This window comes from Osmerus eperlanus, chromosome 6 (assembly GCF_963692335.1).
Source record: "Osmerus eperlanus chromosome 6, fOsmEpe2.1, whole genome shotgun sequence".
Lineage (NCBI taxonomy): Eukaryota > Metazoa > Chordata > Actinopteri > Osmeriformes > Osmeridae > Osmerus > Osmerus eperlanus.
This window is the reverse complement of record NC_085023.1, coordinates 1,816,043-1,829,219: the sequence shown is the minus strand read 5'-3', so window position 1 is coordinate 1,829,219 and position 13,177 is coordinate 1,816,043. Positions and strand designations below refer to the sequence as shown.

The window sequence follows — 13,177 nt, the reverse complement described above, 5'->3', positions numbered from 1 at the left end:
TTGCGCGCAGGAATTTACTAGACGGAATTACGTAAGATTGAGATTCTGTTTCTGCCTGTTAGAAATCATTTGCAACACATCTTAATTTAGCTTGACTTTTATCCTGACACGGAGCAGGCTACTTCAGAAGTATACATTACCTTGGTTACGTAGCTAGAACTAGAATAAGGATTATGTAATCTTGCAGCCTCCCTGTCCTGAACCACAGAGAGAGATTTAGACTCTCTACTTAAGGACCAAACTCTGTACCAGTCTAAATTTTGCACTAGTTGAAAGAAACTTGTATTAGTATCATGAATTCTCTCTACATTTCCAACATAGATAGATATGTGAAGTTACTTTGTACAATTTGGTGTTGATGGCCAGCCTCCTCCTCTCTCTGGCAGACAGCTGGGGGGGCTTCTGTTGAGGGGGACGGGGCACCGGGTAGGCATCGCCCATGGGGTCTGGGCAGGGAACAAACAACAACGTCAGCTACGACGACAACTGGACACTTCGGTGATGGCGCTCTTGTTGATTATCACCAGCAACAAGTACACACAATACTTTAGTGAACTTAATATAAAGCAACCAATTCAAATGTCAAATACTTCTATATATTTAGAGACAAGAAGAAATTATATACAGACAAGTCATCATATTGATATCTGATCTTGGTTCTGACCAATATGGAATTCAGCATTTATAAAACATGGAATCTCAATTTTAACCACAACTCAAAGTTGATAAAGAACATTCCATGTGTTAGAGTTCAGTCCATGTGTTGATGAGTTTGTACTTTATGTACACCCCTCTCCACCCCTCAGTCAGAGTGGAGGGATCTCTTCTGAGGGAGGCACCATACTCCTAGGGAAGAGAGAAAAAGGTTCATGCTGTGAGGAGAGATACATTTAAAAATACATTGTCACGCTACAAATGAGGAGCAATTCACAGATCAGTTTTCCTCTCACACTATCTCTGCCCCATCTGAGCCACAAGGGGGCGCAACAACTTACAAATCTAGCAATGTGCAGACTTGTTTTCTCAAATGGAAACATGTAGACACACACAAACTCATACACTTACCTTGTGCGTTTTAACATTTATTTAAAAAAAATTGTTTACAACCACTTAGTAACATTCAAGAAATAGGGTCTAATCCATTTAGGAATATAAAGGAACATGCTTCTCTGGATTGTGTTCAACTCGTTCTATTACATCAGAATTGGAGATTACTGTGAACATGAAACTTGAAACTAGGTATGTTAAAATGAACTGAAGTTTTGGTTGTCATGAACAGTAAATGAATGTACTTAAATCCAGTAGAAACATGCTGATTCAGAGGCAGGTCACAAGGCCTCATGCACCCAGCCAGCATCATCTCCTTGTCACTCCCTCTTGGCCTCAAAGACCTGAGAGCACCACAAGTCAGAGTTGTAGTCAGTGTGAACAGACTGTCTATGATCAATCATGTCCTCAGTTCTCATAACTCTCACCTGTCTTTATCTGGGTAAGTAAACACACATATAATGGAAGATATAGATAATGTAAGCTTTGTCAATGGAGAATGTATGTTGAGGAAACATAAATTGAACGTGAGATTTCACGCTGGTGCTATTGGACTATATGGTGCACTGGTCAGATGAATAGATAGTATTAGCTGTTACTGCTGAAATGTAGTTACAAGACTTCTAGACAGTTTCAGTGGTTCTTACAATATCTTACTGCTTCTTTTGTGCAAACCTGTAGCATCAGAAGCTTCAGAGCTGAAGCAGAAGGCTGTCCTGATAAAAACTCCCGACAAAATGGTTCTCATTGATTGTGAATCTCAAAATGTTCCTTCGAGCTACGTGCAGTGGTACAGTCAGAAAGACGGAGAGCCTTTAAAAAGGGTCGCGATTATTGCAACCAAAGATCTGAGAACAGCGGAAATGCAAAAAAAGAATAAAAATTGGATCACCGAGCCTGGATTTGACCAGGTCTCAGTAGAAAAAGCAGGAAATAACTACGCTCTAAAGATTGTTAATTTAAAGATAACCGACTCTGCTACCTACTATTGTGCCTACTCGGATTATCACAGTGCAGACGACATTGCACATCCTGTGACAATAACTCTCTTTACAGGCACTTTGCTACTGCTGCCAACTGTTTGGGAAATGCAGTAGGGATGAACATTTCAAGCAGAAGTGTTTATTGATTATCAGTGGGGGAAGTCCTATAGTTAGCTTCACAGGAAGAGTAACTATGGTGGAAAGGGGACTTGCAAGTGTGGAGGCAGGATACTTTGTATTTATTCAGATTTGCAACAATACCTAAATTCATTGACATTTTGCCTGTTGCACGGTTTGGTGAGAACCAACTAATTTAAATGGAATTCTGTGGAATTACAATTCACTGCATGTGTCACACATATCTAGCTTGTTGGTACCATAACTGGCTAAAGCAGTGTTTCTGAAAGGTTGTTGTTGTGTGTGTGAATGAGAGGACCCTAGGTCAATCCCTGGAATGGGAATATGAGGACGGAAGCAATATTAATGAGATGACACGTCACACATTCCCCCACTTTGTTACTGGGGAGACATTATGGTGTGTAAATGATTGCAGAGGTCTTTCTTACCACACCCATCTGCTATCAGACTGTTCAGTGCATCCTCTGTCTGTCTGGAAATGATGGACCTTGTCAGCTAGGTGGGTGCTAAAACCTACAAACTGCACAGGAGAGGAACATTCTCAGAAAGTTACCTGAATATTTCACACATACAGTAGCAGGGTGGTTCCTGTAGTCTTCCTATAATGTGCCATAACGTCAGGGCTAAAGAGGAACTGTGAGAACCACAATAGATGGAGGATTGTATTTCATACTGGCTCCTTGTAAAGGCTTGATTGTATGTACAGGATCTGTACCATCTACACAGAGAATGGTTCTACCTCCTACTGACTGTGAATAAGCTTCACTTGTAACGTTTCTGTTGCTTGTGGTCATTCCAGGCAGAGCTTGATTGGTCCCCACCCAACCCTCTTTCTTCATCCAGCCCGTCATCCTTGGACCCTGTTTGGCCACTTCAGCAGCTACAACCAAGCTTGCCATGCAGACTTTTTGACATCATGTATGTCACTGTGGAGAACAAGGTGATGGTATTTGGCTCAGGTACAAGACTCATTGTGACAGGTAAGATCTCATTTCTGTTTTAATGCAAGTTTCTTTCTCTCAACTACAATAGTTTCAATCATAACACATACCCTTGAGTATATTATGGTTGTTGCATTAATTAATAAATATATAAATTACATTTATATGTTCGCTATGACATTATCATAACTTTAGTGACTGGCATCTAGATAACTATTTCAACTACCATAACTGAAAGTTCAGGATTGAGCTGTTTGTCATAATAAAATGTCCATACTTTTTGAGAATGTACCTATTGTAGTATAAAATCACATTGTTCTTTAAATTAAATGTCATCAATTCCTAATGAAAATGTTTACACCCACAATTGTATTTATTTATTAGATAATGAAGTCAAATCACCGAAAGTGACCATCTACCCAGCATTTACACATCAACGCAATGGGAGGACCATCGTGCTGTGTCGGGCCAGTGACATGTTCCCAGACTTGGTGAGGTTTTCATGGAAGATGGAGAGAGAAGACGGCCGGTTGGTGGAGGTGCCTGAAGCAGAGAGAGAAGAGCTGGAGCAGAGGGAGGACGGGAGAGTGACTAGTGTGATCATCATCAAGAACCAAGAGGCAAAAACAAAAAAGTACAGCTGTACTGTAAAGCATGAAGTGTCCAATGTTGAAGACATTCCAAAAATACACAAAAAAGGTTTCTCTTCATTCCATTTATGTAGCTATTTTGAAGTCTCTAAAGTTAATAACACAAAAAATAGACTCACCTAAAAATATTCATCCGTTCCAATTAAATGTATATTTTTTTGTTCTCAAATTACTTTCTATCTGCACAGCTATCTGTCACAGAATTATAATAATGTTCTGGCACATCTGTCTCAGAGGAATCTTCTTTTACCACGGCTGCATCTGCACCAACCTGTCCACCCCAGAATCATACACACGTCTCTCCTGCCGTCCTCGTCCGTGATGGTAAGACACATTTACTATACCTTGTAAACTGTTTATTAATAGTCAATGCATAATTATTTTTGTATGTCTGTGGTTTAATAGCACATCTTTTTCACGTAATAATTATGCTTAGATGGATTGATGTAACTGCTATTGGCTTTTATTTCATGGCTAGTAAAAATAAAAAATATGTTAGAATACTATTTATTGAATAATTTTTTACCAGTACATTTCAAGTGCTTTTGTTTCTTAATAAATCTTACTAAAAGGGTATGAAATCCATGATCACCATCACATTAATCTGTATGTCCCTTATGTTGCCTTACGAGAAATATAATGATTTGTCAGTAAGGGTCAATGTATGGTATCATTGTTTTGTTTCCTTTCCAGAACTGTTGCAGTCCATGTGCAGTGTGAACCTGGCCTCTCTGGTTTACACTGTGATGATAGTGAAGAGCTTGGTGTACTGCTGTGGGCTCTCCCTCCTGCTGCTCCTCAGGGACAAGAAGGGAAGTCCACCCCACACCTGGAGACATGATCAGTCCACCCCACACCTGGAGACATGATCAGTCCACCCCACACCTGGAGACATGATCAGTCCACCCCACACCTGGAGACATGATCACTGATCTGTACTGTAATTAACGTGACAATTCATTTAGAGTCTTAATTCTGTTTGTCAAAAATATTTTATGTATTTTTTTCTCTTGACATGTTATACAATAAATACAATAAAATAAATACAACATTTTAGAATTAATAGTCAGTGAATATATGTGCATTAAGAGTATATACATTAAAAAACTCACTTAGCATTTAAAAGTAAGACACTGGAAAATATTTGATTAACGAGAGGCCTATACGTATCTGCCTAAAAGGCTTATATTACCTGAAACAACGTAGAACAAACAGAATTCTAAAAAACAAGAAACATTTAACATCAAGCTTGATGTTAAAGTTATACTTAAGACCATGAAGTATCTATCCATGCTGCTGGCTGTTAGATCCCGCTCAGCAGAATGGTGAAGAGACACTGCAGACTACGACGTCCCTATCCATGCCACTTTCTTATTTTATTTATTCATTTATTATAATTGTTTTGTACAATACATCCATTGAGAGCATACTGACTGGTGGCATTACAACATGGTTTGGCAACAGCACTGCCCAGGACAGGAAGACACTACAAAGAGTGGTCAAATCTGCACAGCGTATTACAAGGACTGCATTACCATCCATTCAGGACCTTTAGAGCCAGCGCTGCAGGAGAAAGGCCAAGCGGATCATTTCTTACCCTAGTCATCCCTGCCACAGTCTTTTCTCCCTCCTGCCTTCTGGAAGGCGATACAAGAGCGTAAGGTCCCGTACCAGCAGATACAGGGATAGTTTTTACCCACATGCCATCAGGATGCTGAACTGTCCTTGAAATATCTTTTTGCACTACAATTTTTATTTTTTATTTTTCTATGTTTTCTGCTCTTTTTCTCCATTCTCCAGTATTTAATTTATTTATTTTCTAAGTTGAACGGAAATTGAGCACAAAGAATTTCATTACTGATATATGCGGTTTATGAGTATATGATAATAAACTTGAACTTGAACTATCCAAGGGAATAATTAAAATTCATCATGAAATATAAGACTGCTTGAATACTTATATGAAAATGTTTCTTTTTATTTCCTGAACATATGCTCTAATACTTTATAATAGTTCAGAAGTATACAGTTAATTCAGCTTTTTTAATTAACATGCCTGAGCAACAGGTGTTACCTATGCATAACTTAATTATCTTCAAACAGCTGTTTACAATTGAAGGAATATCAAAAGATAATATTTTACAATACAGAACATTTAACAACATAACAACATGTTAAACAAAGGCCTGTGACATTCTTAGGTAATGCCACTAGATGTTCAAAACAGTTTTCAGGTGATTTGTCTAAAAGGTGTCTTTGAAAGTCAGCACTTGTTTGATGTCATGTACAGTAAAGTGCATACATTGTAAATAAGCCTATTTAGATATCTTATTGTACAGCTTAATAGCAATACAATATTAAATAAACGATGCTACTACATATGCTATATATATTTCTACATACAGGTACTCGGATTAGGAATTATTATTAGGAATTGAAATTACTGTAATTAATGAAACAAAAAAATTATAACCTCTTTTTATGAAGCTGTCATGATCCGAAAACTTTAACTTTTCAGTTTCCTTTATGGCACATTGATTTGATGGGATGCAGGTACATGGTATGAAGATGTGGTGGACAAGTTTAGGGTTTCTAATTAAGATGTTTCCGACTGAAACACTATGAGGCAGTTTAACCGCATCTTGATCAACAGATTTGTTATTATCATTATATAGGCACTATTTTTTTGTGTGTGAAACACTATAAGCATAGGTTAAAGCGTGTTTTGTTTACAACCATAAACGTGCTTGTGTTTAACCAAAGATTAGTGAGTGATATTGAAAATGCGACATGAAAATGCATACGAATGATCTGTCAGTCAAACTGTGGTTGAACTGCCTCAACATGTTTCCAGGAAGCCACGTCTAATAAGCTATTGCAGTGAAATGACAGGCTGTGTTCTATACATGACACATTGTTGCAAATTATATACATTTAGAATCTTAATTATTTTAAAAATACTGTATTATTAAGTAGTGTCTGAATGCTGGTCTAAAAAAAGCAGTTTACTCTCAATAATTAAGAGCCATGTAAAGAATCTGTTTCTATTATTTTAGATATTTTTATGTTAGACATTCTTGAATTACAGTTATTAAAGTAAAATAATACACATGGAGTGGATCACATCATGTCTTGAAACAACGTGTCCATTAAACATTGATATGCTTCGGAAATTGTACTTTTGCATATAGGCTGTTTGTCGTCTTATTTGTTGAAACATAGCCATCATTAGACGTAAAGAATTTCGAAACGTCATCAAATCTTTTCATAGAATTTCATAATGCAATTTTGACAAATATAGGCCTATTTCAGTCGAAGCAAATTAATTCCATGTTCATGGCTCACAGTAAAATATACATCAGGCCTCAGTAAACACCAAAGGGTATCGAGTATAACAAGAATGCATCAGATTATTATCTATGACACCTGGCAGTTTTCGCAGTGTTGTAAAGGCTTTGAAATGTACAAAATTCAATCTAAAATGAAACAGGCAAAATAATTTCTAACATTTAATCTCATTATAATTGCATGATCGAATTAAATGTGTTTCTCTCTGGCACACATTAGTCAGATGAAACACAGGTGCTGCTCACACTGTTGTTTGAAACCATAAAGACGGAAGATGTGGTAAAAGTGTTTATGGTTTCTAATAAACGCTGACAAGTTACTTACAGGAAACACAATGAGGCCGTTTAACCACAGTTTGATCTACAGATCATTTATCGTACAGATGAGTTTCAAAGGATGATGATTAGGCTACGATGATGATGATGGTACTAGTTTTTCAAATCAAACTGTTACAACTTTTGACAACTACCCATCTATCACATCACAAATAGTATTCTAAATCATCCTTCCTTATGAATACACATTTAGAAACATGACCGTAAATACATTTTATAAATCCATAACTTTCGGACGATAGTGTTGTGGAAGCTACTACAAAAAAGGTGACATCTTTGCATTCACAAGGGAAGCTTAAACAACACTTTATTGTGATATAGTTATTAATAATACTTCATTTATTTAACTTAAATGTTAAATGTGTTATCAGTTTATATCTAAACTTGCAAATGATATCTCTCCAAAACAGATTCATCTGGAGTATAATAATGACTTCAATGGCCTAATGCACCTGAAGGATATTGATGACACCTTAACAGGGCAATTTAACTGCATGTTCTTACCATAAAATCATTGCAACATGTAATGTAACAGTAGTTGCTCTTCAATGTAGTGAATAAACCACTAACAGATCTCTGTAAATTATATTATTGTTGCTTGCTTTGCTACAGGTACACTTTTGCACTTTTGAGGTTCATGTTGTTTAATTTGTAATTTGTTTAACTACATGCTCTTATGTTTCTTCCTATTGACACTTATTTGCTTTTCACAATGTATGTTCATGTTTCGGCTACCCACAATGTTTTGGGGCTATCTCGTTCATGATCAATGACCTATGCACTTTTGTAATGCTCTCTCTTGGAAGTCACTTTGGATAGCGAGTCAGGTGGCTGACAGGTTAGAGAACCGGGCTAGTAATCAGAAGGTCACTGGTTCGATTCCCGGACGTGTCAATTGACGTTGTGTCCTTGGGCAAGGCACTTCACCCTACTTGCCTCGGGGGAATGTCCCTGTACTTACTGTAAGTCGCTCTGGATAAGAACGTCTGCTAAATGTAATGTAAATGTAAATAAAAGCGTCTGCTAAATGAGTAAATATAAACAACACTGTGCAATATTACCATCTTGTGGACGAAACACAGATGACACATACAGTTCTGCTGGGGGGTATTCCAGAAAGCAGGTTATGTGACATACCCGGGTAAGTTAACTCCCCAGCTGACACTCAGCGTTGTAGCAACATTGCCAGTAAGTTGCTGCAACATTGTGAATCAGCTGGTGGGTTAACTTACCCGGTTATGTTGCATAACCTGCTTTCTGGAATACCCCCCAGGAGAGAGAGAAACCTGACCTGGGGTAACCTTTCCTAGTTTGCCTTGCTATCCCATAATCAATTTCCCACGACACCACCCTTTCAAGTAATGTCACAAGATGAAATAAAATAAATACAAACTACCTTAAAAGAAGAACAACATCATAGTTTTAAACGTATTAAATTAAATTGTCCAAACACTTTTGCTTTCTTAAAATTGGAAGATGAAACACAATTGTTTTTAATTATAAGTTTGTAAACCACATACATATTGAAACAGACACAATAAAAGGTAAAATTCGTAACTTCTGCTCCATGTTCATCTTTTAATCGTGTTTTCATGTGTCTTTAGTGTGCAGCAGAAACATCATACTATAGATTTCCAAAACAGAAATAGGGGAGTGTAAGTGTGTGCAAGACCACCTTCTTATGGACAAATAAACACAAAATACATTATCTGAGTATGGCTCTGCATAAAGCTACTGATTTACTTGTTATCATAAATTCAGCATTCCTGACTGTCCTCAACCCAATAAAGCTTCTTTGGGATGAAGATTGAAAGGCTGTTTACTGTATGAACGGCTGCTATATCTGTATAATGTCAACGTCTGCAGCCAGTGCGTATATTTTTTAATACATTTTCAATTAACCAATTATTTGTAATTGTATTATTATTACTAAGATATGTTATGGATATTATACAGTATAATCATGAAGCTTGCATGTTTTATAAATCTCCTTTCACAGGCACATTGATATGAGTTTGATGGTACACAGCTGCACAATAGGAATGTGGTGAATGTTCATGGTTTTCTAATGAAGGCTCTGATGTTGCTTACTGGAAACACAGTGAGATTGTTCAACCACAGTTAGATTGACAGGTGATTAATCATAGGCATTAGACAGTCACTCTAGCCAAAGTTCCATTTAGCTACAGATTGTTTGGGAGTTTTGTTCAAGTCCATGTGTACAGCCAACCTCTTTTACACAAGTTAAAGGTCATGCTAGGCAAAGATCTCAACCAATAGAGGACTGAAGCATGGTGGACACGTGACATGAGGCTAGATGAACTATCCGAAACCACACACCCCATTACATCTTCATCTCTCTGCCCACACTGAACAAAGACCTTAACAATTATATTTCCAACAGTTGACATTTTAATGGTGTAGAAATGTTCCTTGTTTTCAGTGCTTTTACATCTGTCCTGTTTTTAGGTGAGTTTTCCACATGTACTGTAAATGTGACATTGACAGCTGTGATCACAAGATAAAGTTAAATTTCTTCTCTGTACAACAGCAGCAGCTGGAGACCAACTGGTCCAGGACCAGACGTCATGGACCAGGAGAGAGGGCGAGAGTGTCTCCTTCAGCTGCAGAGAAACTGAGCAGTGTCCTTATGTCTACTGGTACCAGGAAAGAGCAGGGGAACCTTTTGTTATAATTCTACGTATTGATGAAGACAATGGAGACATTTATTCAGGTTACGGTCATCCTCAAATAGATGACTTCTCAGCCTTGAAAAGGGTGGAGATAAAGTCAGTTAAACTGTTCCATTCTGCCACCTACTACTGTGCCTGCTGGAAGAGTGGTAGGCACCACAGTGACAACTGTCTCTGATACTCAGTTCAAAAACTGTCTGGGCTTCATCTAGATAGACGATAAAACATTGCAACAGGAAGTGACATAGTGAGGCAGGTTGAGGAGTCAGTAGAAATCAGCCAGACTGTTAGCTTCACAGTTCTGCTCCAACTGAAAATCAATTTCTGGTTTAAATGAGGACAAAGCACTTGATGTAATACTTCCCATTGGTGCTCTTTCATGAGTGGCTGGCTTTTTTCTGCTTAATGCAGGGACACTTTCTTGTGATGTAATCTTCAATCTCTCTCTTCATGAAAGGCCAGTAGAAACGTTCCCTTGCTAGGCTCAATACTTTTTCAACACCGACATGGCCCATGTTGTTATGTAGATGGGTGAGGGCTATTTGCTTGTAGGTGGCTGGCAGCACCAGTTGTCTCTGACCTATTGTTTTTCTGTAAAGCAGGCCGGGGTTAGCTGTTCCATTCTCTTAAGAACCTCCTTGTGCGTGAGTCAACTTTTTCCCGGTCTTCCTCTGTTGGTGGTGTGTTGTTCTCCTTTAACTCCATGACCTTTTCTATTGCAGTGTCTGTCCTTTGTTCTCTTATTTATTCATCGTGACTGATGGCCTGAAGAGGCTCCATGACAGGTTGAGGGCTGCCACACAGGAAATGTCTCCCTGTTGGGCTCTCCAGCTTCCTTCCCATATAGCACATACTGCTTCCTCCGATAGCTCCCCAGAGCACTCTGTCATGAAGGTGTCGATGTCAAGGGGGCAGCGGGATAGCGTATCAGCATCGATGTTGGTCTTGCTGGGCCGGTATCTGATATCAAAAATCGAAATTCGCTAGCTGTCTCACCCAGCGATGGCCCACGGCATTGAATTTGACAGTACTTAAGACGTACAGTACCAGTCAAAACTTTTAGTAGCAGTCAAAAGTTTGGACACATCTTCAAGGGAAAGTGTGTCCAAACTTTTGACTGGTACTGTATGTTAGTGGATTATTGTCTGTAAAGACTGTCAAATGGGGGGCGTAGAATAAATAATCTCTAAACTTGTCACACACTTCACACTTTAGTGCCAGGAACTCAAGTTTTCCACTGTGTACCCACCAAACATTGGACATCGGATCGACGTGCAGATCATGTCTATATTGAGTCCGTTGGTCCATGACCAAATCTGGACATCTATTCGACATCCAAATTAGGTCCACTATTTAGACGTCCAACCATGACCCAACTTGGACGTCAAATTGACGTTCAACATTCGACCTTTGAACTGGGTAATTTTGGACGTCATTTGGACGTCTATAACAGGTGCAGGAAATTTACATTATAATTGTAATATTTTTATATTTAAAAATATCAACATTGTTGTTGTCAACATGATTAAAGGGGTCATTCACTGCAAAACCAAGTTTACCTTGTCATAGTTGAATACATTTACATTTAGTCATTTAGCAGACGCTCTTGTCCAGAGCGACTTACAGTAAGTACAGGGACATTTCCCCCCGAGGCAAGTAGGGTGAAGTGCCTTGCCCAAGGACACAACGTCATTTTGCACAGCCGGGAATCGAACCAACAACCTTCTGATTTATAGCCCGACTCCCTAACCGCTCAGCCATCTGATCCCCCTAAACCCCTAATAACGACAGTTCGGTGGGTAAAATGGACATACAGTGAACCTCAAAGTCCATTGACACCTCTTTCCTATGCAAAATCTCACAATTTGAAACTGCTGCTGTAAAACGGTGGATTTCAAAAGATCCACCGTTGTTACGTCACAACGGGGGTTCCACCTTTTTTGGCTCTGGTCTGTACCTTTGTCACGCCCCAAAATTTGATGCGCGCTGCTCTGTGTACTTTCACAGAATTACAAAGAAGAACGTTTTTCAAGGATATTGAAAAAGAGGCCGCTTGAGGGAGGACGTTAGGGCGATGGAGGCTGAAGCGGGCATGAGTGCTTCATCAACTGTGCTTCGCGCGGATTCTGGTAGGCGGACCAAAGGGGTGACGTCGACGATTCAGCGGGACGAGGAATCTGGGGCTCAGATTGTAAACAAACATGGCGGCGCCCAGTTCCCGGTTTCGTCCGTGTCTGTAAAGACCCCGAAGTATTCTGGTAAAGCAGATTGGGAATCTTTTCATGCTCAGTTTGAACTGTTGGCTCATTTCCGGGGGTGGTTGGATGAAGATAGGGCACTGCAGTTGGCTCTATGCCTCACAGAAGATGCTCTGGCCTGTTTGCTATTGCTTAGCCCCGAGAACAGACATGACTATGGTGCTTTAGTTGGAGCACTGAGGAGGCGCTATGGACAGTGTGTACAGCCCGGGCTGCTGCGCTCCGAACTGAGTAGTAGACGCAGGCAGCCTGGAGAATCTCTGCGGGTGCTGGCTAATGACATTGAGAGCCTCTCTCGTCGGGCATATGCTCACATGCCCCCCTCCAGCAGAAAGAGCTAGCACGCGACCAGTTCATACAGGCGCTCTCTCCTACGGAGCTGCACATACAGACCCAGCTGACTCATCCTGAGTCACTGCAGGTAGCCTTGGAGCCCACGGGCTGGGGCTTCAGCTGGGGCTGTGATGGGGGTGCAGGGGGACAGACCCTCTGTGCGGGCTGGGGGGCAGAACCGCCCAGAGCCGGAAAAGCCTGCATGGGTGGCTGAGATGACAGAGCTGATTCGGGCTGTGTCACTACAGGCGGCACAAAACACACGCCCTGGTCCCAGGGTCTGCTGGGGTTGTGGCCAGCCAGGCCATCTGCGGCGGGATCGCCCCATGTCCCCCGGAGCTCAGGGAAATGGCTCGGCCCGGCTTCCTTTCCTGACCACCATCATCTTCGGGAGGGGCCCTCCGGGGAAGCAAGGTTTCACTTTCCCCAGAAGCAGACAAGGGCGAGCGGA

General features: G+C 40.1%; 1 protein-coding gene and 1 long non-coding RNA gene across 3 annotated transcripts in view; both read left to right on the top strand.

The window, feature by feature from the left end:
* Window positions 1-13,177, top strand: part of LOC134021879 (uncharacterized) — a 317,808-nt gene that overhangs the window by 224,358 nt on the left and 80,273 nt on the right. The window lies entirely within an intron of this gene.
* Window positions 1,377-4,812, top strand: LOC134021852 (uncharacterized). 2 transcript variants are annotated; one of them, XM_062462928.1, is made up of 5 exons: window positions 1,377-1,489; window positions 2,974-3,148; window positions 3,494-3,808; window positions 3,994-4,083; window positions 4,453-4,812. In XM_062462928.1, the coding sequence occupies exons 2-5, from the start codon at window positions 3,085-3,087 to the stop codon at window positions 4,626-4,628; spliced, it is 645 nt and encodes a 214-aa protein (XP_062318912.1). In that variant the 5' UTR covers window positions 1,377-1,489; window positions 2,974-3,084; the 3' UTR covers window positions 4,629-4,812. The 2 variants fall into 2 exon arrangements, with proteins under 2 accessions (XP_062318912.1, XP_062318911.1); XM_062462927.1 differs by having other exon boundaries at window positions 1,413-1,489; window positions 2,968-3,148.

Coding starts and splice junctions, on each gene's coding strand:
- LOC134021852 (XM_062462928.1), top strand. CDS start 3,085: ATGTATGTCACTGTGGAGAACAAGGTGATGGTATTTGGCTCAGGTACA. Junction 3,149..3,493: donor TACAAGACTCATTGTGACAG/GTAAGATCTCAT, acceptor TTTATTTATTAG/ATAATGAAGTCAAATCACCG. Junction 4,084..4,452: donor TGCCGTCCTCGTCCGTGATG/GTAAGACACATT, acceptor TTTCCTTTCCAG/AACTGTTGCAGTCCATGTGC.